This window comes from Hyla sarda, chromosome 1 (genome assembly GCF_029499605.1).
Source record: "Hyla sarda isolate aHylSar1 chromosome 1, aHylSar1.hap1, whole genome shotgun sequence".
NCBI lineage: Eukaryota > Metazoa > Chordata > Amphibia > Anura > Hylidae > Hyla > Hyla sarda.
In genome coordinates this window covers 418,640,427-418,664,385 of record NC_079189.1, presented here as the reverse complement: position 1 = coordinate 418,664,385, position 23,959 = coordinate 418,640,427, and the positions used below count along the sequence as shown (strand labels likewise).

General features: G+C 44.6%; 2 protein-coding genes across 5 annotated transcripts in view; one reads left to right on the top strand and one right to left on the bottom strand.

Moving 5' to 3' along the window:
- Positions 1 to 7,272, bottom strand: part of SGSM1 (small G protein signaling modulator 1) — a 376,300-nt gene extending 369,028 nt beyond the window's left edge. Inside the window, exons 1-2 of the mRNA XM_056528949.1 lie at positions 7,195 to 7,272; positions 7,045 to 7,088 (exon numbers count right to left, since the gene is read on the bottom strand). Coding sequence (XP_056384924.1) covers positions 7,045 to 7,088; positions 7,195 to 7,210 — 60 coding nt within the window. The 5' untranslated portion in view covers positions 7,211 to 7,272. The remainder of the gene's footprint in view (positions 1 to 7,044; positions 7,089 to 7,194) is intronic.
- A 52-nt stretch (positions 7,273 to 7,324) lies between these two features.
- Positions 7,325 to 23,959, top strand: part of LOC130281585 (sodium-dependent serotonin transporter-like) — a 526,811-nt gene continuing 510,176 nt past the window's right edge. For 2 of the 4 annotated variants that reach the window (XM_056529008.1, XM_056528962.1), the window contains exon 1: positions 7,382 to 7,400. The gene's annotated coding sequence lies outside the window, so the exon portion shown is untranslated. Of the gene's footprint in view, positions 7,401 to 23,959 lie in introns of all 4 variants that reach the window. The other 2 variants (XM_056528987.1, XM_056528978.1) reach the window with 2 other exon arrangements.

Sequence of the window (23,959 nt, the reverse complement as noted above, 5' to 3'; positions counted from 1 at the left end):
ATTACACTATATCCTCAAATGGTTATTTATTCTAAAAAAAATTTTTACTCAGCCTTATATGCCCAATGTTGCAAACTCATCAAGTACATGTGGAAATACAACAATTCTTTGAGGCTGTTAATCGTAAAACTTACAGCTAAGATCGTGGGCCTGTTGCGTAGCTTTAGCTTCTTTTAAAATGTATCATTTTGTATCGTACCTAGAATACTCTTTAAATTGAGATTAACACCTGAAAAAAAAGTTACCCATTTAATGAGACTAAGTTATTGTGCAACCACAGTTTTACTGAATTTATCTATGCCCCTTCCTTTTGTTTTCATCAACTATTATTTTTGTGCTAAAAAATAAACAGTATTGAGTAGACAGTAAACAGTGGTTGCATAATATTCACTGGCCAAGCTTTAATGCTGGATCAACCAACCATGCTGTGTTATTGTTACAGTACATGGCAAATCATTAGCCGTGTTGACAGCTAAGTCATACATATAGCGAAGCTATCCTCTAAACTTTGAATGAAATATCTGTCTCAATGATGCAGCACAGGAGCTCTCCTTTGTACCTACATCACGTTTATGCACGGCAGCCTTTTTCTCAAGATGTAATCATTTCTAAAAGCTCTAACACAGACAATTTGGGAGACTTTTATATAATAAATAGCTCACTGCAGCCTCAGTGAACCTCACCTTGTGTGATCAGACATTAATATCATAATAAGAGGCAGGCCTCGTTTACATTTAGCAGTTTATAGCCATGTTTTAGAAAAATGCAGGAAAAGATCAAATTTTCCTTTGGAAAGCTTTATAATTTTCCCCTGTAATCTGATACCATATGGGAGACCTACTGAATATCTACTGAAAAAAAATAAATAAAAAGACTGGGACTTGTGTCCGTAGTACAAATGCTAAAATGTAGGGGTACTCCATTGGGACAGTGTTTTTTGTGCCCTAAGGGTACGTTCACACAAGCAGATTTACAGCAGATTTTACACTGCGGATCCGCTGGTGAAGGCCCGTTCTATGCTGTCTTTACATGTGCCTGCTCGTAATGACAATACGTCACGATGAGCAGACGCACTGCAGCAATGTGCGCGGTGTACTCGCACATCGCGGCCACTCTCCCTGCTCTGAGATAGACAGAGAGCTCCCGCGATGTGCGAGTATACTGTGACTCGCACATCGCAGTGTGTCTGCTCGTAGCAGCAGACAGCCGCTACGAGCAGGCACATGTAAAGAGAGAATAGAGCGGGCCTTCACCAGCGGATCCACAGCCAAATATGCTGCGAAAATCCGCTTGTGTGAACGTACCCTAAGTGTGTTTCTACCGTGTTTCTCCGAAAATAAGACCGGGTCTTATATTAATTTTAGTCACAAAAAACACATTAGGGCTTATTCTCAGGGTAGGGCTTATTTATTTATGGGGGGGCTGCAGGAGTGTGGAGGATGGGGGGCTGTGGGAGTGTGGAGTATGGGGGGCTGTGGGAGGATGGGGGGCTGTATCAGTGTGGAGGATGCCGCCCCCCCCCCAATCCTCCACATTGCTATACAGCCCCCCATCCTCCCGCAGTCTCCCCATCCTTCACACTGCTACAGCCCCACATCCTCCCCTTCCCCTGTCATCCTCCACACTCCTACAATGCCCCCCACCCCTCTGCTATGATAAACCAGCACTTCCCCACCTTCATAGCGTCCGCAACTGAAACTGCAGCTCTCGGCGGCGGTGGGATCTCCTTCTGCTGCTTACCGGTAGCAGCCAGGGCAGGGACACGTCCGTGACGTCGGGCGTGCATACGCGCGGAGGTTTTAAAGCTCCAGCATCCTTTCATTTAACTTGCCAAGGGACCAGCCAAAGGGGGGAGTGGGGACGGGGTCCCGCATTACTGGTGGCCGCGGTCCACCAGTTGAGTACCCCTGGCCCTAGGTCTTATTTTCGGGGTAGGGCTTATATTGCAGCCCACTACGATAATCCAGCTAGGGCTTATTTTCAGGGTAGGGTGTATTTTCGTGGAAACAAGGTAGCTTACTTTATCCTACTGTTGTGACCTTGGCTGTATACACTGCTGTGTAGCTTCCCCATTGTGTTATGCTCGTTTGTGCTTTCTGCTGTGACTTCCTGTTTCTTTTCCTTTTGGAACTAAATTTCCCAGTAGTCTTTGCGGCCGTAGTGTCTTTGTAAAAGCCGCCCCTTTGCTTGTTGTTTTCTGCCCTCTGTTTCTCTTTCTCCGCCCCCTATACACCCTTCCTCATTTGTGAAACCTTGCCTCCTTTGCTAATTTCAATATCCTTAGCGACGCCTCCCTTTTTTTCCCTCTGGCTCTGGCATTCTACAGGTTAATTGCAGTCTAACCTGCTAGCACTGAAGTCTGTGAAGCATCGGCCAATCAGGGATCATTAAGGCTGCGTAATCCTCCTGCTATTATGTGCGCACCTACCGGCAGTAACGCACTGTACATGAAGCCGAGGAACATGTTGGGCGCATGCGCAAACTAAACCAATCACATCTGCAGGATCGCAGCGAGAACACTCAGGCCAACCTAACTACACAGGAAGAAAAGACACTGAGATGCAGACGCGCGCCTGCGTCACAGCAACTACCTGATTGGATGAGGAGCAACCAATAAGAACAGACACATGGTGGTGACGGGCAAAAGAAAGGAGGAGATAAATGTAATAAATGAATATTCAAGAAGGGGCAGAGCAGAATTAATCACACGGTGGGACGGTGCAAAGCACGTCACAAACCATGAAAACCACGTTACGAGCGCAACATGGAGGACAAGCCTAAAAAAAAAACAGAACTACCCAACATCTGGCCAAAAACAAAGGTAGGATTCTCACTAAACCCTCAGCAATAATGAAACCAAGCACAGGCTAACTCATAGCTAGGGGAAACAAGGGAACATGGTCAAAAAACAACAAAGGCAGCGGAGTACCCCTTTAAAAGGGGTGTTCCGCTGCCCCAGCATTCTGAACATTTTGTTTTGAACGCTTGGAGCAGGTGACGGGGGTCGTGACGTCACGGTCATTCCACGCCCCCCTCAATGCAAGTCTGTGCCCCCTCCCATAGACTTGCAATAAGGAGATGTGGCGTGATGTCATGACCACTGCAGCCTGCACCCAGCTTTCTAAGCAAATGCCAGATGCTGCACAGAGATCATGGGGGTCCCAGCGGCGGGACCCCCGCAATCAGACATCTTATCCCCTATCCTTTGTATAGGGGATAAGATGTCTAGGGGCGGAGTACTCCTTCAATTAAAAGGGGTTATCTATAAACAGAGCTGATTTTTACCAAAAACAGCACCACACCTGTCCTCAAGTTTGGTGCGGTAATACAATTGGCTCCATTCACTTCAATGGAACCGAGCTGCAATACTACACACAACCTAAAGACAGGTTTAGTTTGTTTCTGGTGTATGGCTCTATTTGGAAGCTCACAAAGAGAATGAATGGAGCAGGATCATGCATAACAAAGACCAAGGGTCATGTTCGGACCCCCTGCAATCTAAACACTAATCCTCCACTAATACTTTGTGGAGAGAAAGATAAGTAATTTGAAGTTGTAATGCCCCTTTTAACCCCTTAAGGAGTCAACCCTTTCAATTTTCCACCTAAAAATCCATATTATGGCTTATTTTTTGAGTCACCAATTCTACTTTGCAGTGACATTAGTCATTTTACCCAAAAATTCACGGCAAAACGGAAAAAAAAATCATTGTGCGACAAAATCGAAGAAAAAACGCCATTTTGTAACTTTTGGGGGCTTCCGTTTCTACGCAGTGCATATTTCGGTAAAAATGACACCTTATCATTATTCTGTAGGTCCATATGGTTAAAATGATACCCTACTTATATAGGTTTGATTTTGTCGCACTTCTGGAAAAAATCATAACTACATGCAGGAAAATGTATACTGTCACGATGCCGGCTGGCAGGAGGTGGATCCTCTGTGCCAGAGAGGGATTGGCGTGGACCGTGCTAGTGGACCGGTTCTAAGTCACTACTGGTTTTCACCAGAGCCCGCCGTAAAGCGGGATGGTCTTGCTGCGGCGGTAGTGACCAGGTCGTATCCACTAGCAACGGCTCAACCTCTCTGGCTGCTGAAGATAGGCGCGGTACAAGGGAGTAGACAGAAGCAAGGTCGGACGTAGCAGAAGGTCGGGGCAGGCAGCAAGGTTCGTAGTCAGGGTGGATAGCAGAAGTTCTGGTACACAGGCTTTGGACACACAAAACGCTTTCACTAGGCACAAGGGCAACAAGATCCGGCAAGGGAGTGCATGGGAGGAGGTCAGATATAGTCAGGGACCAGGTGGAAGCCAATAAGCTAATTGGGCCAGGCACCAATCATTGGTGCACTGGCCCTTTAAGTCTCAGGGAGCTGGCGCGCGCGCGCCCTAGAGAGCGGAGCCGCGCGCGCCAGCACATGACAGCAGGGGACGGGAACGGGTAAGTGACCTGGGATGCGATTCGCGAGCGGGCGCGTCCCGCTGTGCGAATCGCATCCCCGACGGCCATGACAGTGCAGCGCTCCCGGTCAGCAGGACCGACCGGGGCGCTGCGGAGAGAGAGACGCCGTACGCGCTCCGGGGAGGAGCGGGGACCCGGAGCGCTAGGCGTAACATATACGTTTAAAAATGTCATCTTCTGACCCCTATAACTTTTTTATTTTTCCACGTACAGGGCGGCATGCAGACTCATTTTTTGCGCCGTGATCTGAAGTTTTTATCCGGACGATTTTTGTTTTGATCGCTTGTTTTGATCACTTTTTATACATTTTTTTAATGGTATAAAAAGTGACCAAAAATACGCTTTTTTGAACTTTGGAATTTTTTTGCGCGCACACCATTGACCATGCGGTTTAATTAATGATATATTTTTATAGTTCGGACATTTACACACGCGGCGATACCACATATGTTTTTTTTTTTTTTTTAATTTACACTGTTTTTTTTATGGGAAAAGGGGGGTGAATCAAACTTATTAGGGAAGGGGTTAAATGACCTTTATTAACCCTTTTTTTTTTTGCAGTGTTATAGGTCCCATAGGGATCTATAACATTACATACACTGATCTCTCATGCTGATCACTGGCATGTATTAACATGCCTGTGATCAGTGTTATCGGCGCTTGACTGCTCCTGCCTGGATCTCAGGCACGGAGCAGTCATTAGTCGATCGGACACCGAGGAGGCAGGTAAGGGCCCTCCCGGTGTCCTGTAAGCTGTTTGGGACGCCGCAATTTTACTGCGGCGGTCCTGAACAGCCTGACTGACTAGACGGGATAGTTTCACTTTCCCTTTAGAAGCGGCGGTCAGCTTTGACACACCGCGATCGGCGATGTGTGGTATTAGCCGCGGGTCCCGGCTGTTGATGAGTGCCGGGACTGACGCGGTATGATGCGGGATCGCGGCGCGACCCCGCTTCATATCGCGGGAGCTGGCGCAGGACGTAAATATACGTCCTGCGTCGTTAAGGGGTTAAAATTGTCATCTTCTGACCCCTATAACTTTTTTATTTTTCCGCGTATGGGGCGGTATGAGGGCTAATTTTTTGCGCTGTGATCTGAAGTTTTTAGTGGTACCATTTTTGTATTCATAAGACTCTTTGATCACTTTTTATTCATTTTTACATGATATAATAAGTGACCAAAAATGTTTGGACATTTTGGGATTTTTTTGCGCACACTCAATTGATCGTGCGGTTTAATTAACAATATATTTTTATAATTCGGACATTTCTGCATGCGGCAATACCACATGTTTATTTTATTTACACTGTTTTTGTGGGGTGATTCAAACTTTTATTAGGGAAGGGTTTAAATTATCTTTATTCACTTTTTCTTTGTGCAACCAAATATTAAGTTATGGGTGCCAATAATTTTGTCCAGCCCATAATTGGAGTTTGGTGTGACATTATGTCCAATTTGATTTTTTTCCTCCCCTTTTTTGGTTTAGTTCCAATACATACAAAGGGAATATACATGTGTATAGCAAAACGTGTTACTGCAATCCCTTCATTTTCTTGGAAAATTTCAGGGGTGCCAACATTTACGGCCATGACTGCATATTTATCTGGTGCTACAATTCTGCACCAACACCTACTTCTGTATAACATCAGATGTGCCTAAAGATTTTAAGAAGGCAAGAGGGTGGTTGTTATAACACTGACTTTTTCTAAACACTAAAATGGGTGTGAAGGTAAATTACCTATGGCACACTCATCTCTCCTCTCCCCTTTTAAACTCATCTACCATGTGATAGACCTGGGCTTGTAAGTAGAAGAAAAATAGTAAATGAATCTTCTCATGTGCAAGGATATGTTTAGACCAGCATTATAGCTGCTACTATGAGCCATTTTGATTTGGTTCCTAGTGACCCTAAATCCACGAGGTTTAGAAGCTTTTTAACTGGAAAGATTAAAGCAGCATCTTACAGTATTCTGGCTGTCAAAGAGCAACATAATCCTCAAGGGGGAAAAAAAAGAGCATCACATTTATATGAAAACCAGGCCACTGGGTCTTTAAAATATACTTACAATGGCAACAGCATTACAGCTGACCAGAGAGAGGGGGACTTCATATATTATAGATTATTTTATGCCAGTATTTTGGCACACAGACCTATCATGATGTACAACAGTGTAATGCTTAGCCACGCCCCCTGCTTATCAATACTACAATCAATTTGATATTTGTACTTGACGCCATAATGTTTTACATATCTGCCCATTATAGCCTAAATATGTCCTACAACCTGGTTGTGACATATATAATGTGATGTGCAAGCATGTATTACATATATGGAAAGGGAAATAATAAAATAGCCATCTATGAGATCCTGCACTGCCTCTGCCAAGCTCCCATTGCACCCATGGGGACAGCTGTGTGGCACTGTACTACAGCGACACAAGTGACCAGAAGCTGCCAGCTGTGTAAATGTAACACACCCTCGCAGGAAGCAAAGCACAGTGTCTACACACAACACTACACGTCCATAGAGATCCGTGCAGAACGTAAAACACAGAGAGATGCTACTGTCGTGGGGGTCACCTACCTCCTTCTTGACAGTCTTCAGCAGCCTCTGCCTGGTCTCTGCCTCTGTGGACGACAAGCTTAGAGGTTATTACATTCATGGAGCTCTCGTTAGGTGACAAAATATGGTATATACAGATGGTTTGTCGAAGGCTTTTCGTTTTCCGCTCACCTGTGCCCGTTGCCATGTTTGCAGCTTCCCCGTTCCTGTCCTCTACAGGCTCGGCTCTAGGAGGCACAGCTGCTCCTGCGCGTGCACCGCTGCTCCCGTGACGTCAGAGCGATGTACCGCGCGCTCGGGAGCGCGCACCTGAGAGGAAGTTACCGCGCTTGTTTATTGTAGTCGGCGAATGGCGCTGGTCGGATTTTCATTGACAGGTATTAGGCCAGTGTTTCCCAACCAGGGTGCCTCCAGCTGTTGCAAAACTACAACTCCCAGCATGTAAGGACAGCATTCGGCTGTCCTAGCATTCTGGGAGTTGTAGTTTTGCAGCAGCTGGAGGAACTTTGGTTGGGAATCAATGTATTATTAGGCTATAGTAAACCCAGATATTATTATTGTTATATTTTCTGCCATTTTGTCTTTAAGTGAAAGAGTTCGTGTTCTCGAACATTCTTAAATTAAAAGTATGAAAAAATCTGAGGAGTATATAAATTTTCCAGCACTTCCCTCAATCTAGAGTTTAACCCCTTAAGGACTCAGGGTTTTTCCGTTTATGCACTTTCGTTTTTTCCTCCTTACATTTTAAAAATCATAACCCTTTCAATTTTCCACCTAAAAATCCATATTATGGCTTATTTTTTGCATCGCCAATTCTACTTTGCAGTGACATTAGTCATTTTAACCAAAAATGCACGGCGAAACGGAAGAAAAAATCATTGTGCGACAAAATCGAAAAAAAAAACGCCATTTTGTAACTTTTAGGGGCTTCCGTTTCTACGCAGTGCATATTTCGGTAAAAATTACACCTTATCATTATTCTGTAGGTCCATACGGTTAAAATGATACCCTACTTATATAGGTTTGATTTTGTCGCACTTCTGGAAAAAATCATAACTACATGCAGGAAAATGTATACGTTTAAAAATGTCATCTTCTGACCCCTATAACTTTTTTATTTTTCCCCGTACAGGGCGGTATGAGGACTCATTTTTTGTGCCGTGATCTGAAGTTTTTATCTGTATGATTTTTGTTTTGATCGGACTTTTTGATCACTTTTTATTCATTTTTTAATGGTATAAAAAGTGACCGAAATACGCTTTTTTGGACTTTGGAATTTTTTTGTGTGTACGTCGTTGACCGTGCGGTTTAATTAATGATATATTTTTATAGTTCGGACATTTACGCACGCGGCGATACCACATATGTTTATTTATTTATTTTTTTACACTGTTTTATTTTTTTTATGGGAAAAGGGGGGTGATTCAAACTTTTATTAGGGAAGGGGTTAAATGACCTTTGTTAACACTTTTTTTTTAAAAAATTTTTGCAGTGTTATAGGTCCCATAGGGACCTATAACACTGCACACACTGATCTTCTACACAGATCACAGGCGTGTATTAACACGCCTGTGATCAGTGTTATCGGCGCTTGACTGCTCCTGCCTGGATCTCAGGCACGGAGCAGTCATTCGTCGATCGGACACCGAGGAGGCAGGTAAGGGCCCTCCCGGTGTCCGGTCAGCTGTTCGGGATTTCACCGCGGCGGTCCCGAACAGCCCGACTGAGCAGCCGGGTCACTTTCACTTTAGAAGCGGCGGTCAAAGCTTTGACCGCCGCTTCTAAAGAGTTAATACCGCACATCGCCGCGATCGGCGATGTGTGGTATTAGCCGCAGGTCCCGGCCGTTGATGAGCGCCGGGACCGACGCGATATGATGCGGGATCGCGGCACGATCCCGCTTCATATCGCGGGAGCCGGCGCAGGACGTAAATATACGTCCTGCGTCGTTAAGGGGTTAAAGGGATTTTCCAGTCAAATACTTTAGTTAAAGGGAAACTCCGTATCCCCTGTCCACAGGATAGGAGATAAGTGTCTGATTTGGGGGTCCGACCATGGTTGACACGTCCCTCCTCCATGCATCTACTATGGGAGAGCCAGAGATACACAAATATAGCGCTGGTCTCAGCCCCCGGAGCACTTCATTCGTCACCTTGCCATTTAGCCAATCACTGACTGAGGCAGTACATCACTGGTGTTTGCAGCCCTGCGAAGTGCTGCAGCAGCTGAGACTGCGTACCGATACTGGAGGCTGCTAGGGAGGTGAATATGAGCTTATTTTGTATGGGTATTGTGATACTGTGGCAAGAAAAGGGTGTATTTCCTTGGCTCACCCTAATGAATGAGGCAGCAGAGAGGGGAGGTGTTTATAAGGAAGAGATTCAGTGTAAGGAAACAGCAGTCTGGCTGTAAGGGGGAGACACGGGCCCTGTTGAGGAAACACACAGCGCTGCAAGTAGTCCAAGTAGTGGTGTGAACTGTGAGTAGCAGGTTGCAGGAGGCACATGTTTAACCCCTTAACGACGCCGGACATAAATGTACGTCCTGGTGAGCTGGTACTTAACGCACTAGGACGTACATTTATGTCCTATTGTTACGCCGAGCGCTCCGGGTCCCTGCTCCTGCCCGGAGCGCTCGCGGCGTCTCTTTCTCTGCAGCGCCCCGATCAGACCCGCTGACCGGGAGCGCTGCACTGACATTGCCGGCGGGGAAGCGATTCGCATAGCGGGACGCGCCCGCTCGCGAATCGCATCCCAAGTCACTTACCCGTCCCGGTCCCCGGCTGTCACGTCCTGGTGCGCGCGGCTCCGCTCCTTAGGGCGCGCGCGCACCAGCTCTCTAAGATTTACAGGGCCAGTGCACCAGTGATTGGTGCCTGGCCCAATCAGCCTAATTAGCTTCCACCTGCTCCCTGTCCATATTACCTCACTTCCCCTGCACTTCCTTGCCGGATCTTGTTGCCTTGTGCCAGTGAAAGCGTTTAGTGTTGTCCAAAGCCTGTGTTCCAGACCTTCTGCTATTCCTATTTGACTACAAACCTTGCCGCCTGCCCCGACCTTCTGCTACGTCTGACCTTGCCTCTGCCTAGTCCTTCTGTCCCACGCCTTCTCAGCAGTCAGCGAGGTTGAGCCGTTGCCGGTGGATACGACCTGGTTGCTACCGCCGCAGCAAGACCATCCCGCTTTGCGGCGGGCTCTGGTGAATACCAGTAGCAACTTAGAACCGGTCCACCGACACGGCCCACGCCAATCCCTCGCTGACACAGAGGATCCACATCCAGCCTGCCGAATCGTAAAACCTATGCATAACCATGAGCATTGGAGCGATGTTCGGGTCATACACGGCAGGTCCCGGCTGCTGATAGCAGCCAGGGACCCACTAGTAATGGCGGACATCCGCGATCGCACGGATGTCCGCCATTAACCCCTCAGATGCCGTGATCAATACAGATCACGGCATCTGCAGCATCGCGGTCACTAAAATGATCAGATCGCCCGCAGTGCTGCCGCAGCGATCCGGTCATCCAGAACGGCAGACGGAGGTCCTTTCACCTGCCTCCGCTGCCTTCCACGGGTCTTCTGCTCTGGTATGCGATCGAGCAGACCAGAGCAGAAGATAACCGATAACACTGATCAGTGAGAGCTATGTCCTATGCATAGCACTGAACATTATTAGCAATCGATTGCTATAAATAGTTCCCTATGGGGACTATTAAAGTGTAAAAATAAAAGTAAAAAAATTTGAACAACCCCCTCTCCCAATAAAAACGTAAATTGTCCCATTTTCCCTATTTCACCCCCAAAAAGTGTAAAAATATAAATATTTTATATACATATTTGGTATCGCCGCGTGCATAAATATCCGAACTATTAAAATAAAATGTTAATGAAACCATACGGTGAATGGCGTGAACGTAAAAAAAAAAGTCCAAAATAGCTGCTTTTTTTTATAACATTTTATTCCAAAAAATAATTAATAAAAAATGTATTAAAAGTTTTATATAAGCAAATATGGTATCAATAAAAAGTACAGATCACGGAGCAAAAAAATGAGCCCTCAAACCGCCGCTTATACGGAAAAATGAAAAAGTTATAGGTCTTCAAAATAGGGGGATTTTAAACGTACTAATTTGGTTAAAAAAATAGCAATTATTTTTTAAGTGCAACAGTAATAGAAAAGTATGTTATCATGGGTATCATTTTAATCATATTGACCCAAAGAATGAAGAACACATGTCATTTTTACCTTAAATTGTATGGCGTGAAAACAGACCTTCCAAAATTGCGTTTTTTTTTTTAATTTCCCCACATAAATAGTATTTTTTTGGTTGCGCCATACATTTTATGGTAAAGTGAGTGATGGCATTACAACGGACAACTGGTCGCGCAAAAAACAAGCCCTCATACTAGTCTGTGGATGAAAATATAAGTTAAGGGGTTAACTGGCTGAGGGTAGCTCAACAGTTAGTAGTCAGGGCATGCTGATATGTGTAGTCAGTGACCACGTCTATGATTTTATTGTTCCTGCGTTATGTTTGTTTTTTCCTGCAACCTGTCTAAATAAAGCTGGCAAGGTACCAGACTTACATGAATAACCGTTGTCTGCTGATTTATTGAAAGGAAACGTGTCCCGTGGCAGTGTCCAGGACGATCCCAGAGCTATCCCCAAGGAGGAATCCTTACAGTATGTAGGTAAAAAATTTTCAGGGCAGGGCAAATTGTCAGCTTTCTCGGGAATCCCCTCCACCGCCCCCCCCCCCCCCGCTCTAACCAGCAGTACTGGCTGGTAGTGCAGTGGGACGCTGATCAGCTTGGCCTCAGGGTTTTTGGCTGCAGCCCCGCCCAGCTCATCAGCCAAAAACGCTGATGTCAGAGTGCCTGTTAACCCGGCCGGTACAAGTTAGCATTTAATTAGCATATACCGAAAATAGAAGATTACGGCTGAATGGCGGGGCGGATCCGTGCACGGTAAGCATCAAACTGATCAGCATCCCCCGCACTACCAGCCAGTGCGGGGGGGGGGGGGGGGAGGAAGCTGACAGTTTTCCTTTAACCCCTTCAGGACCAGGCCAATTTTCATATTTGCATTTTTTTTTCCTCCTCTCCTTTTAAAATCCACAACTCTCTTATTTTTCCACCTACAGACCCATAAGAAGGCTTGTGGTTTGTGCAACCAATTGTATTTTGTAATTACATATTTCATTTTACCATAAGATGTACATGAAACCGAAATATGAATATTTGTGGGCGGACATTTATCAGAAAACTGCAGTTTTGCAACTTTTGGGGGGTTGGGTTTATACACAGTGCACTTAGAGGGGTACTCCACTGGGGACTCCTGCAATCTCTGCAGTGGCACCCTGCCATCATCACTACAGAGCAAACTTGCTCTGTGGGTGATGATGGGGCGATGCAGGGGATGGAGCATTGTGATGTCACGGCTCTGCCCCCGTGACATCACATCCTGGCCACTCAATATAAGTCTATGGGAGGGGGCATGGCAATCATCACGCCCCCTCCCATAGACTTGTATTAGGCGGGCGAGGCATGACATCATGGGGCGGAGCCGTGACGTCATGATGCTCCGTCCCCTGCATTGCCCGTCATCACGCACAGAGCCAGTTTGCTCTGTAGTGATGACAGCGGGGTGCCGCTGAAGAGATTGCGGGGGTCCCCAGCGGCAGGACCCTGTAACCTTTGGATAGGGGATAAGATGTCTGGGGCAAAGTACCCCTTTAATGGTAAAAATTATACATTGGCCCTGATTTACTATTGTAAACCCGACATATATTTTGTCGGGTTGTGCACAGAATTGAAAAAAACCCGACCAACTCTCCATTTTACTGAGAGAATCTGAAAAAGGTGTGGCCATCGGGAAAGTGGGCGTGGCTGTCCAAAAGGGGGCATGTCCCCGACATTTTCACAAAAACCCCAACATTTTCACCGAAAACTGAGGAAAACCCGACAGATCAGAGCATGTGTGTGTAAAAAAATAAAATGTAGGGAAAGTGCAAAATGTAAGGAAATCTTAGTAAATACTGTGGGCAAAAAATTGTAGGTAATTAAAATCTTCAAAGAAAACTATACTCCACTCTTAGTAAATCAGGGCCATTATCTATTCTGTAGGTCAGTGCAATTAAAACAATACTCAATGTATATCGTTTTTCTATTGCTGTACTAGTTAAAAAAATGCAAACTGTATTTTTTTTAACAAAAATCACAAAACCCCTCTGACTTAGGGTATGTTCACACTGCGAGGAAGTCCGCAAGCACTGTATAGCCATCAATGGTGACAGCGCAGTGCCGCGTGGTTCTACCGTCAAAGTATTTTCGGTGGCAGCCAAATGCGGAATACTGCAAGTGGAGATTCAGCAGTGTGAACATACCCTTACCGGAGATGTTTCACTTATTTTTTTTTTCTTTCCAATATATTTTTATTGAACAATTTTATAACAAACATAACAAGTCAGTATAAACAATGAATGTCACATGAAAGGTCACAAGTGACAATATACAAGGAAGGAATAGAAAATCATTTAAGGCATGTGGTAGTCAAGGTGAAAGTACCTGAATGTCCCTGAGTCGTCAGTGAACAATAATGTTAAGAAAAATGTCCCCTCCTACCCCTATCCGCAGATCAATCCCCATACCCCCCTCCCCCATAAAAATATGTTACACAATGACCTGAACCAAAGGCCCATATTCACAGTTGAAGTTGAAGCCCCCCCTTCGACTCTCAGTGGATTTTACAGGGAGTAACAGTGCAAGAGTAGAATCGGCTATTCAGAGCCATCATCAGGCAAGCGAAGCACACGAAGGGAACCTCGCAGAGCCTCCAAACTGTTGAAGTGAGTTGCAATGAAAGATTTCCAATTCTGAAAGAAACGCTTAGTGCCTGAGTCACGATGGCGTTCTGAATCCAATCTGTCTACCTCCAAGAAGATCTTTAGTTGAGAAACCAGCATTGGCAAATCCAGAGTGACTGTGTCTAACCATTTGGTAAGAAGGCAGCGTAATGCCACTAAAAGAACAACATGAATAAAACACAGACTCCGTCTTCCCTCCCCCTCGTCCACCTCAGGTGGGCGTAGTTTATGGAACAAAAAGGATTGGGGAGTGAACTGGAGCTTCACTCGCCGATAATCCCAAATGTACTTCTGAACCATTTTCCAGGCACTCTCAAACTCAATGATAAAGATTTGTGAGTGGGGTCTTGCATTTGGGGCACTTAGTAATCCTGTCAGGTAAGGATGAGGAAGGCAGAATGTTAAAACCATATAAGGCCGTATGTGCCATTTTAAAGTATGTTTCTTCACTATGAATGAGATCTCCCACTGCGGTGACACCCCTAGAGGCCCACAGTAATAGCTAAGAAGAGGTCCTACCCTGCGGAAATTCTGGATGATCAAGCAAGGACATTCTCTTGGAGAGAAGGAACGGGAGGCCAAACATCTTACACACCTCCTTCCAAGTGACAATCGTATCACAAAGCTATTGAGCACTTGATCTCTGCAGGTAGCTTCGCAAAGGTGGTATGTAACAACGCCCACAGAGACCAAGGTGCAGCCAGCGCTGACTCAACCCATATATTGGAGAACAAGGAAGACCCATGAAGCCAGCCCCGGATGTGCCGGAATAAGCATGCTAAATTGTAACAACGGACATTCGGAAAATTAGCTCCTCCCTCCGCCTTACCCAACATAAGTTTCTGTAAAGCAATGCGAGGGCGTTTGCCTTGCCACAGAAATCGTTGAAAAGCTGAGTTAAGTTGCTTAATATCATGTTTCAGTAACGGCGGGAGCATCTGTAGGGGATATAACAGGCGCTGGAAACTGATCATCTTGATCAGATGGCAGCAACCGAGGAAAGATAACGGCAAAAATGTGCTTAAAAAGGGGTCTATGAACAGGAACGGAAAAAAGACCTATGGAATCCAGACGCTGCCAACTTAGTTTCCAGTGGGGATAAAGGCCAAATTACTACAGGTATAGATGAACACAGTTGTCTTTATTACATATAAAAACAAAAAACAGTGATGACGCGTTTCGAGGGAATACCCCTCTTCCTCAGATCAGGCATACACAAAGGTGAGAACAGTGTGTGTTTTATATGCACCAAAATTGGCGCCAAACAGTAAAGCGGGCGTGGCCCAGATGTGGGCCGTCATAGATAATGTAAACAAAACATTAATAAACAATATACATACAAAAAAACATTTCTATAGAACCACAATATAATATCTGGCTAAACTTTAATTGCATCCTTCAGTAATGTTAATACTACAAGAGGGGAAGCGTTTTAGTATGAGACCTCCCATTGATGAGCGCTGTGCCCGCAGGCGTCACTAAGGACGCGTTGCTAGGCAGAGCGCTTGGCATCAGGAAGTTACACAGCAAGATTGCGTGTAGCTCTGAGGTCCATAGCAGCGCATGCGATAGCGTTACTATTGTTAGGGTGTTTGGCGGCACCAATCAGGCAGCTAGGGGCGTGTCCAGACTCCGACTGCTGCCGTGGTGTGGCTTTGTTAGCACACATGCGTTAGAGTCGTTAAGGATGCGTAGTTAGTGCAGTGAACAGTACCAATAGGGAAACAGGGGGCGTGTCTTCTTCCCGGGAGCTGTCAAGATTGTAAACAATAGATAGCACGGCCAGTACGTATACTAGAACGAGTGGCTATGTCTTAGACCGCACCAACGGGAGTGCAAACAATACAGGTGATAAAAGTGATTTGGATGGGGAAGGACATAACAAGGACTAGATAGAACCAGATAGATGGATAAAACCTGTATAGATGCATATAGTAGTAAAGGAACTATATGGGTATAAAGGTTAAATAAAAATGTATAAATAATAAATAAATAAATAAAGCGAGCAAATCCATGAATCCAAGGATACACAAGAAACTATGAATAAAACAAGCATAATGAATTAAAAGTGGTAATATAAAAATAGTAAAATAGATAAATAAATAAATATAATTGTAACGTGTCAGTCCATGAATAATATCTAAATAAATATCTAATATAGTAAGCCAGTCCATAGATAAAGGAAAGTACTAAAATACAGGTCCATGAGAGATTATAAAGCTAACAAGTTAATGGGATAAAAAGATGAAAAAATAAGTATAAATATATGGAGTGTATAAAAAGGGGGACTCCACTTAGAAGTTACACTCAATCATCTCATTTAGACCTGCCGGTACTAATGTATGAAGTTTGTACCTGCCGGTACTAATGTATGAAGTGTAGAATATCTTTGGTAATCATCCTTGGATATCATCTCAATAGGGGTCAAACGAATGCATTCAAAGCTCTGGTGGTGGTATTCTGTGAGGTGCCTAGAGACGCTGTGTAAAAGGAAGCCATTTGTAGTATTGCTTCTGTGCTTATTTATCCTTTCTCTTAGGCATCTGGTGGTTCGGCCCACATATTGAAGTCCGCATGGACATTCAAGAAGATATATAACATATTTGGAGGAGCATTTCATAAAAGATTTACTGCTAAATGTTTCCCCTGTACTGGAAGTTTTTTTTCTTCTCTTTGTGTTTAGCTTAAAAAGGGGGACATAGTTCAGCGTATGTATGTTACGTTATGCGCTCTGGCCGCACACGCTGGCCGTGAGCGCATGGTCTCGTTACCTGCTGCTGCTGGCGGGGCTGGGACTCGCATCGCGGGACACCCCCGCATGTGAGCCCCAGTCCGTCACTCACCTGGTGCTTCTCCTGCCCCCACCTCTGCTCCGGTGCACGTGTCCCCGTCCCCTAGGGCATGCGTGCCGGAGCTTTAAGATTTAAAGGGCCAGTGCGCTCATTAGTGTAATTCACCTGTGGCTCATTGATAAATTCCTCCCCCCCCCCCTCCTCAATTTCTTGCCGGATTTTTGTTGCCTTGAGCCTGAGAGAAAGCATTCCTGCTTTGCTGTGTATCTGATCCTTTGCTTCCTGACCTGACCTTGCTCCTTGCCGCCTGCCTACTTACCATTTGCTACGTTCCTGACGCTACTGTGCCGCCTGCCCTGACCTTCTGCAATCCTGACTATGAGCTGTCTTATCCCTCCTGTGCCTCGCATCTCCTCAGCCGCCTGTGTGGTCGAGCCGTGCCAGGGGTAGCGACCTGGGTGCCACCTGCCGCAACAAGTCCGCCCCCCTTTGCGGCGGGCCCCTTAGACTCCGCTCGTTGCTACTGTCCGAGTCATCTGCCAAACAGGTCCTGCTGATCCACCCGGGATCCTTTCTTCTGAAACGTGAGTGTTACAGTATAGAGAGTGTCAGGTGTCTTTCCTATACATATTCCCAGATATGTGATGAAAGAGGGGGCCACTCCTAAGGTATCCACCTCAGACAACCATCTAGGAGAGACCATTTCCAGGGGCAAAAGCATGCTTTTAGCCGCATTAATCTTGTAGCTTGTGAAACTCACCACATAAGAAATTCTAGTATTGTGGGGACAGCCTCACGTTGATTACTAAGGTATAAAAGCACATAATCCGCGAACATGGACAATTTGACTTCTTGAGATCCGACCTGGATACCCAGATAAAGGTCAGAGGAGAGGAGAAACTGCGCCAAGGGTTCAATTGCTAAATAGAACAATTGTGGAGACAAGGGACATCCCTGGCGAGTACCTTTTGCTAGTGAGAGGGGGCAGAGATTATACCCGGAGTGTACACTCTAGCTGTGAGACTATCATAAAGGCCCGACAAATAAGAGCTAAATTTACCATTGATACCAAATTTGGTAAGCACCAGTCTCAGCCAGTCCCAGCGGATGTTATCAAATGCTTTTTCCGCATTAAGGGTAAGCAGGGCAGGGTGGTAAACTGATCGAGACTAGCGCTGAGCACTATCCATAACCGCCAGGACCTTCCTAATATTCATGACAGCTGAGTGAGGCGGGTTTACAGTGAGTTTCCTGCTTCAAGTTTGAGCTGCAGCTAATTTTCCGCCGCAGCGCAAACTCCTAGCAGGAAACTCACCGTAAACCCCCCCATGTGAATGTACCCTAAAAACACTACACTAACACATAATAAAGGGTAAAACACTACATATACACCCCCTTACACTGCCCCCCCCCCAATAAAAATTAAAACGGATCGTACGGGAGTATTTTCAAAATGGAGCCTCCAGCTGTTGCAAAACAACAACTCCGAACATTTCCGGACAGCCACTGACTGTCCGGGCATGCTGGGAGTTTAGCAACAGCTGTAGGCACCCTGTTTGAGAATCACTGGTGTAGAATGCCCCTATGTCCACCCCTATGCAATCCCTAATTTAGTCCTCAAATGCGCATGGTACTCTCTCACTTTGGAGCCCTATCGAATTTCAAGGAAACAGTTTAGGGCCACATATGGGGTATTTCCGTACTCGGGAGAAATTGCACTACAAATTTTGGGGGGCTTTTTCTCCTTTTACCCCTTACGAAAAGGAAAAGTTGGGGTCTACACCAGCCTGTTAGCGTAAAAAAATTAACATTTTTACACTAACATGCTGGTGTTGCCCCATACTTTTTTATTTTCACAAGAGGTAACACAATTTGTAACACAATTTTTCCTGAATACGGAAACACCCCATATGTGGGCGTAAAATTCTCTACGGATGCACAACAAGGCTCAGGAGTGAGAGCGCACTATGTTCATTTGAGGACTAAATTGGTGATTTGCACAGGGGTGGCGGATTTTACAGTAGTTTTGACATAAGGCTAAGTTTCCACTTTTTTTTTTTTTCTGGCAGTTTTTTGAAAACTGCCACTGCAATTTTTGAGCCAAAGCCAGAAGTGTATTCAAAAGAAATAGAACATATAAAGGAAGAACTTACACTTCTCCTCCCTTATGGATCCACTCCTGACTTTGGCTCAAAAACTGCAGTGGCAGTTTTCCAAAAACTGCCTGAAAAAAAACCAAGTGGAAACTTAGCCTAAACGCAAAAAAATAAATACCCACATGTGACTACATTTTGGAAACTAAACCCCTCACAGAACATGACAAGGGGTATAGTGAGCCTTAACACCCCACCGGTGTTTGACATATTTTCATTAAAGTTGGATGGGGAAACGAAAAAAAAATGTTTTAATTAAAATGCTGGTGTTACCCTAAATTTTTCATTTTCACAAGGGAAAATAGGGGAGAAAAAAGCCCGAGCGAACTACAATGCTCAGAAGAGAGGGAGTGTCATTTGGCTTTTGGTAACAAACTTTGTCCAGAATTGAAGGCCACGTGTGTTTACAAAGCCCCCATAGTGCCAGAACAATGGACCCCCCCCACGTGACCCCATTTTGGAAACTACACCCCTCACGGAATGTTATAAGGGGTATAGTGAGCATTTACACCCCACAGGTGTCTGACAGATTTTTGGAACAGTGGTCTGTGAAAATGAAAAATAAAATTTTTCATTTGCTCAGCCAACTGTTCCAAAGACCTGTTAAACACCAGTGGGGTGTAAATACTCACTGCACCTCTTATTCAATTCAGTGAGGGGTGTAGTTTCCAAAATGGGGTCACATGGTGGGGGGTCCACTGTTTTGGCACCACGATGGGCTTTGTAAATGCACAAGGCCCCCGACATCTATTCCAACCAAATTCTCTCTCCAAAAGATTAATGGCGCTCTTTCTCTTCTGAGCATTGTAGTGCACCAGCAGAGCACTTGATTTCCACACATGGGGAATTTCCATACTCAGAAGAAATGGAGTTACAAATTTTGCGGGGCATTTTCTCCTATTACCCCTTGTAAAAATGTAAAATTTTGGGAAAACCCCCAAATTTTCATTTACACATCCAACGTTAATGAAAAGTCATCCAACACCTGTGGGGTGTTAAGGCTCACTGTACCGCTTGTTACGTTCCTTGAGGGGTGCAGTTTCCAAAATAGTATGCCATGTGTTTTGTTTGTTTATTTATTTATTTATTTTTTGCTGTTCTGGCACTATAGGGGCTTCCTAAATGCGACATGCCCCCCAAAAACCATTTCAGCAAAATTTGCTTTTCAAAAGCCAAATGTGACTCCTTCTCTTCTGATCATTGTAGTACGTCCGCAGTGCACTTGACGTCCACACATGGGGTATTTCCATACTCAGAAGAGATGGGATTACACATTTTGGGGGACATTTTCTACTATTACCACTTGTAAAAATGTAATATTTGGGGGAAAAACTGCATTTTAGTGAAAACATTTTTTTTTTTCATTTACACATCCAACTTTAACAAAAAGTCGTCAAACACCTGTGGGGTGTTAAGGCTCACTGGACCACTTGTTACGTTCCCTGAGGAGAGCAGTTTCCAAAATAGTATGCCATCTGTTTTTTTTTTTTGTTGTTGTTTTTTTGCTGTTCTGGCACCATAGGGGCTTCCTAAATGTGACAGGCCCCCCAAAAAACATTAAAAAAAAAACTCACTCTCCAAAATCCGATTTTCGCTCCTTCCCTTCTGAGGCCTCTAGTGCACCCACAGAGCACTTGACATACACATATGAGATATTTCCTTAATCAAGAGAAATTGGGTTACAAATTTTATGGCGATTTCTCTCCTTTTACCCCCTTGTACAAATTCAAAAACTGGGTCTACAAGAACTTGCAAGTGTAAAAAATGAAGATTTTGAATTTTCTCCTTCACTTTGCTGCTATTCCTATGAAATACTTAAAGGGTTAACACACTTTCTGTATGTAATTTTGAATACTTTGAGGGGTGCATTTTTTATAATAGGGTCATTTATGGGGTATTTCTAATATGAAATCCACTTCAAAACTGAACTGGTCCCTGAAAAATTCAGATTTTGAAAATTTTGTGACAAATTGGAAAATTGCTGCTGAACTTTGAAGCCCTCTGATGTCTTCCAAAAGTAAAAACATGTCAATTTTATGATGCAAACGTAAAGTAGACATATTGTATAGGTGAATCAATATATAATTTATTTGGGATGTCCATTTTCCTTATAAGCAGAGAGTTTCAAAGTGGAAAAAAAAGCTAAATTTTCAAATTTTTCATGAAATTTTAAAATGATGCAAGTATCAACAACATTTTACCACTAACATAAAGTAGAATGTGTAAGGAAAAAACAATCTAGGAATCAGAATGAAAGGTAAAAGCATCCCAGAGTTATTAATACTTAAAGTGACAGTGATCAGATGTGCAAAAAAGGACCGGGTCCTTAAGGTAAAAATGGGCTGGGTCCTTAAGGGGTTAAAGCATCCCATGCCTCTGTGATTGATTTAACAACGTGAGTGCGACCCTGCAGCTGAAAGTTGAGGGAGAAGGGGAACCCCCACCTGTATTTAATTCCTTCCCACTAGAGTGCCCGGGTAATAGGGCGAAATTCTCTGTGGCGGGCTAATGTAGTGGGCGCCAAGTCAGAGTATAAATGAACAGAGTGTGCCATGCCTGGGAAGACAGGGGTGTTTCTTGCCGCTTGCAGCAGGACATCTCTTACCTCCGGGTAATGCAATTTAAGAATAACATTTCTGGGTATCTCTGGGTTTTGGGGCCTGGCGAGGGCCCTATGGATTCTATCAAACCGGAGTAGTAGCGGAGGTAGGCCATCTTAGTGCAAGGCCCCAATCTAAAGATGTCTGGGATAGACTGCAACAGATGCTACGAGAGCTTCAGGTTCTTATTTTTATGGGAGCGGGACATGTTCCCCTCCACAAGGGTAAAGGCTGCTGCCAGGTAGGAGCCAGTTACGGCGCTTTGAAGGGCTGTAAATCTCCGGTCAGTGCAGAGCTCACGTCAGGTGCTGCCATCCGTGAGCCGCACGCATACGCCTCCTCCTCTCTCTTTTTTTGCTGCAGTCTGATAGGACAGGAATGAGCACAGGGGAGTGCTAGTCCGTCCCTCACTTACTGGACTTTTTCCCTGCCTGTGCTTCAGCTGGGAAAAAGATGATACTGCAGCCGGACAGGATTATGTTTTGGATAGTATGGGGACCGCTATTGGAGTTTTTTTTATAAGTGATTTCTATAAAAAGGAAGTCAAATTTTCTTATGAAGTATCTTATAAAAGTTGTTGTTTTGCCAACGTGTCTGCTATGTAAATAGTTAAATGCAGTGAGCTATAGCAATCATGGCTTTTAAACATTAAATGGCGGTAATCCCTGCTGTCTAGGGGACCCATCTGCAGCTCTGCGATGTAATCGCAGTTTTGCATGGGTTGCTGTGGAAGAATGGGGACTTACCAATCCTTCCTGGTGCTCGGTAGACAGCAATTGCTTAAATCAGATTCAAAATATGTCTTTATGTTGTCCATCTTGGGAAAAACATTAACCTTTCTGATACTTTATAATAAAATTTTATTTCCTTTTTTATAGAAATCCTGGCTTATAAAAAATAAAAACACTCCATACCATCCAGAACACAATCTTGTCTGGCTGCAGCATCATCTTTGTCCACAGACATGGACAAATTCCAGTAAGTGAGAGTGGTACTAGCACTCCTCTGTGCTCACTCCTGTCCTATCAGACTGCAGCAGGGAGAAGGGGGTTACAGAGCAGCGTGCGGTGAATGGATGAAGAGACCCAGCACTTAGGCTAAGTTTCTACTTGTTTTTTTTGGGGGGGGGGGAAACGCAGAGAAAAACTCCAATTCTGCAGCAGGGCATTTTTTCAGCCAAAAAACGCTGTGGCCAGATGTTAGCTGTAAATCAATGTGAAATCGCAAAATTTCTTATTCCACTTGGCGTTTTTCACTTTGGCATTTTTTTTTATCCTTTACGCTTTTTTTCACTCTTTTTTTTTTTGCGTTTTTGGCATTTTTCCAAAATTGCAGCATGTTGAGCCACTGGCCATTCTTTAGTCACAATCGTGGCGTTTTTCTCCCATATAAGTCTATGGGAATGGGAAAACGCCAAGAAGCACGATATGTGGGTTTTAACTTTGGCGTTTTTGCAGGCGATTTTTATTCTTTTTTGGACTTCAGCGATCCAAAAAAGTGACGGAGATACCTTTTTTAATAAACTTTCATAGGGTACCATTAAAAAAAAATGTAATAAAAAAAATACAGTAGTGAAGGAAAAAAATGTATCTAACAAAATTTATCTTTTTTATAACAAAAATTTTATAAATTTTTAAAACAGGGATCAATTTATGTGGGCGGGCGGGGACCTAAAAATGTAGCCAACAATAATAAAAATGTAGTGTGTGTTTTTCACTTTTTTCCTATATTTTGTACATTTTTTTAGGTAGTATTACACACTGTTTCCTGATGGGAGTAGTAGTACCTGTACTCATAGACAGATCGCCCGTTGCAATCCTCCTGTATAATGTATTGATGCGGCTGGCCGCTCTTCTTTGGTCCCCTGCACTGCCGTATATATACACCTATTCATATTTCCCACAGAGAGCTGTGATTGGCCAGATGGTTCCAGCCAATCACAGCTCTCTGTCGGAAATAAAAATATGTGTATATATCCGTCAGTGCAGGGTACCATAGAAGAGCGTCCGGCCACATCTATACATTATACAGAAGGATCACAGCGGGTGTCAGTAGTGACATCCACTGTGATCTTTCCTTAACTGCAGGTACTACTACTCCCAACATGGAGCACACTCTGGTCCATGCTGGGAGCTGTAGTACCTGCATTAATAGACAGATCGCAGCAGGTGTCAGGAGTTACACTCGCTGTGATCTGTCTATTAATACAGATACTACAGATCCCAGCATTGAGCAGAGTGTGCTCCATGTTGGGAGTAGTAGTACCTGCAGGTAAGAACAGATCACAGCGGGTATCACTACTGACACCCGCTGCGATCATCCTGTCTATAGCAGAGATGGAGCGGCTTTCTCCTGCGCTCGCATCTCGGCACTATACTCCGGCCAGCCACTCACTCATTCATATTTTCCTCAGAGATCGGTGATTGGCAGCAACCATCCGGCCAATCCCCACTCTGGGCGGAAAATATGAATGAGTGATGTTCTATTCACATCACTGGCCAGAGTGCAGAGCAGAGATGCGAGCGC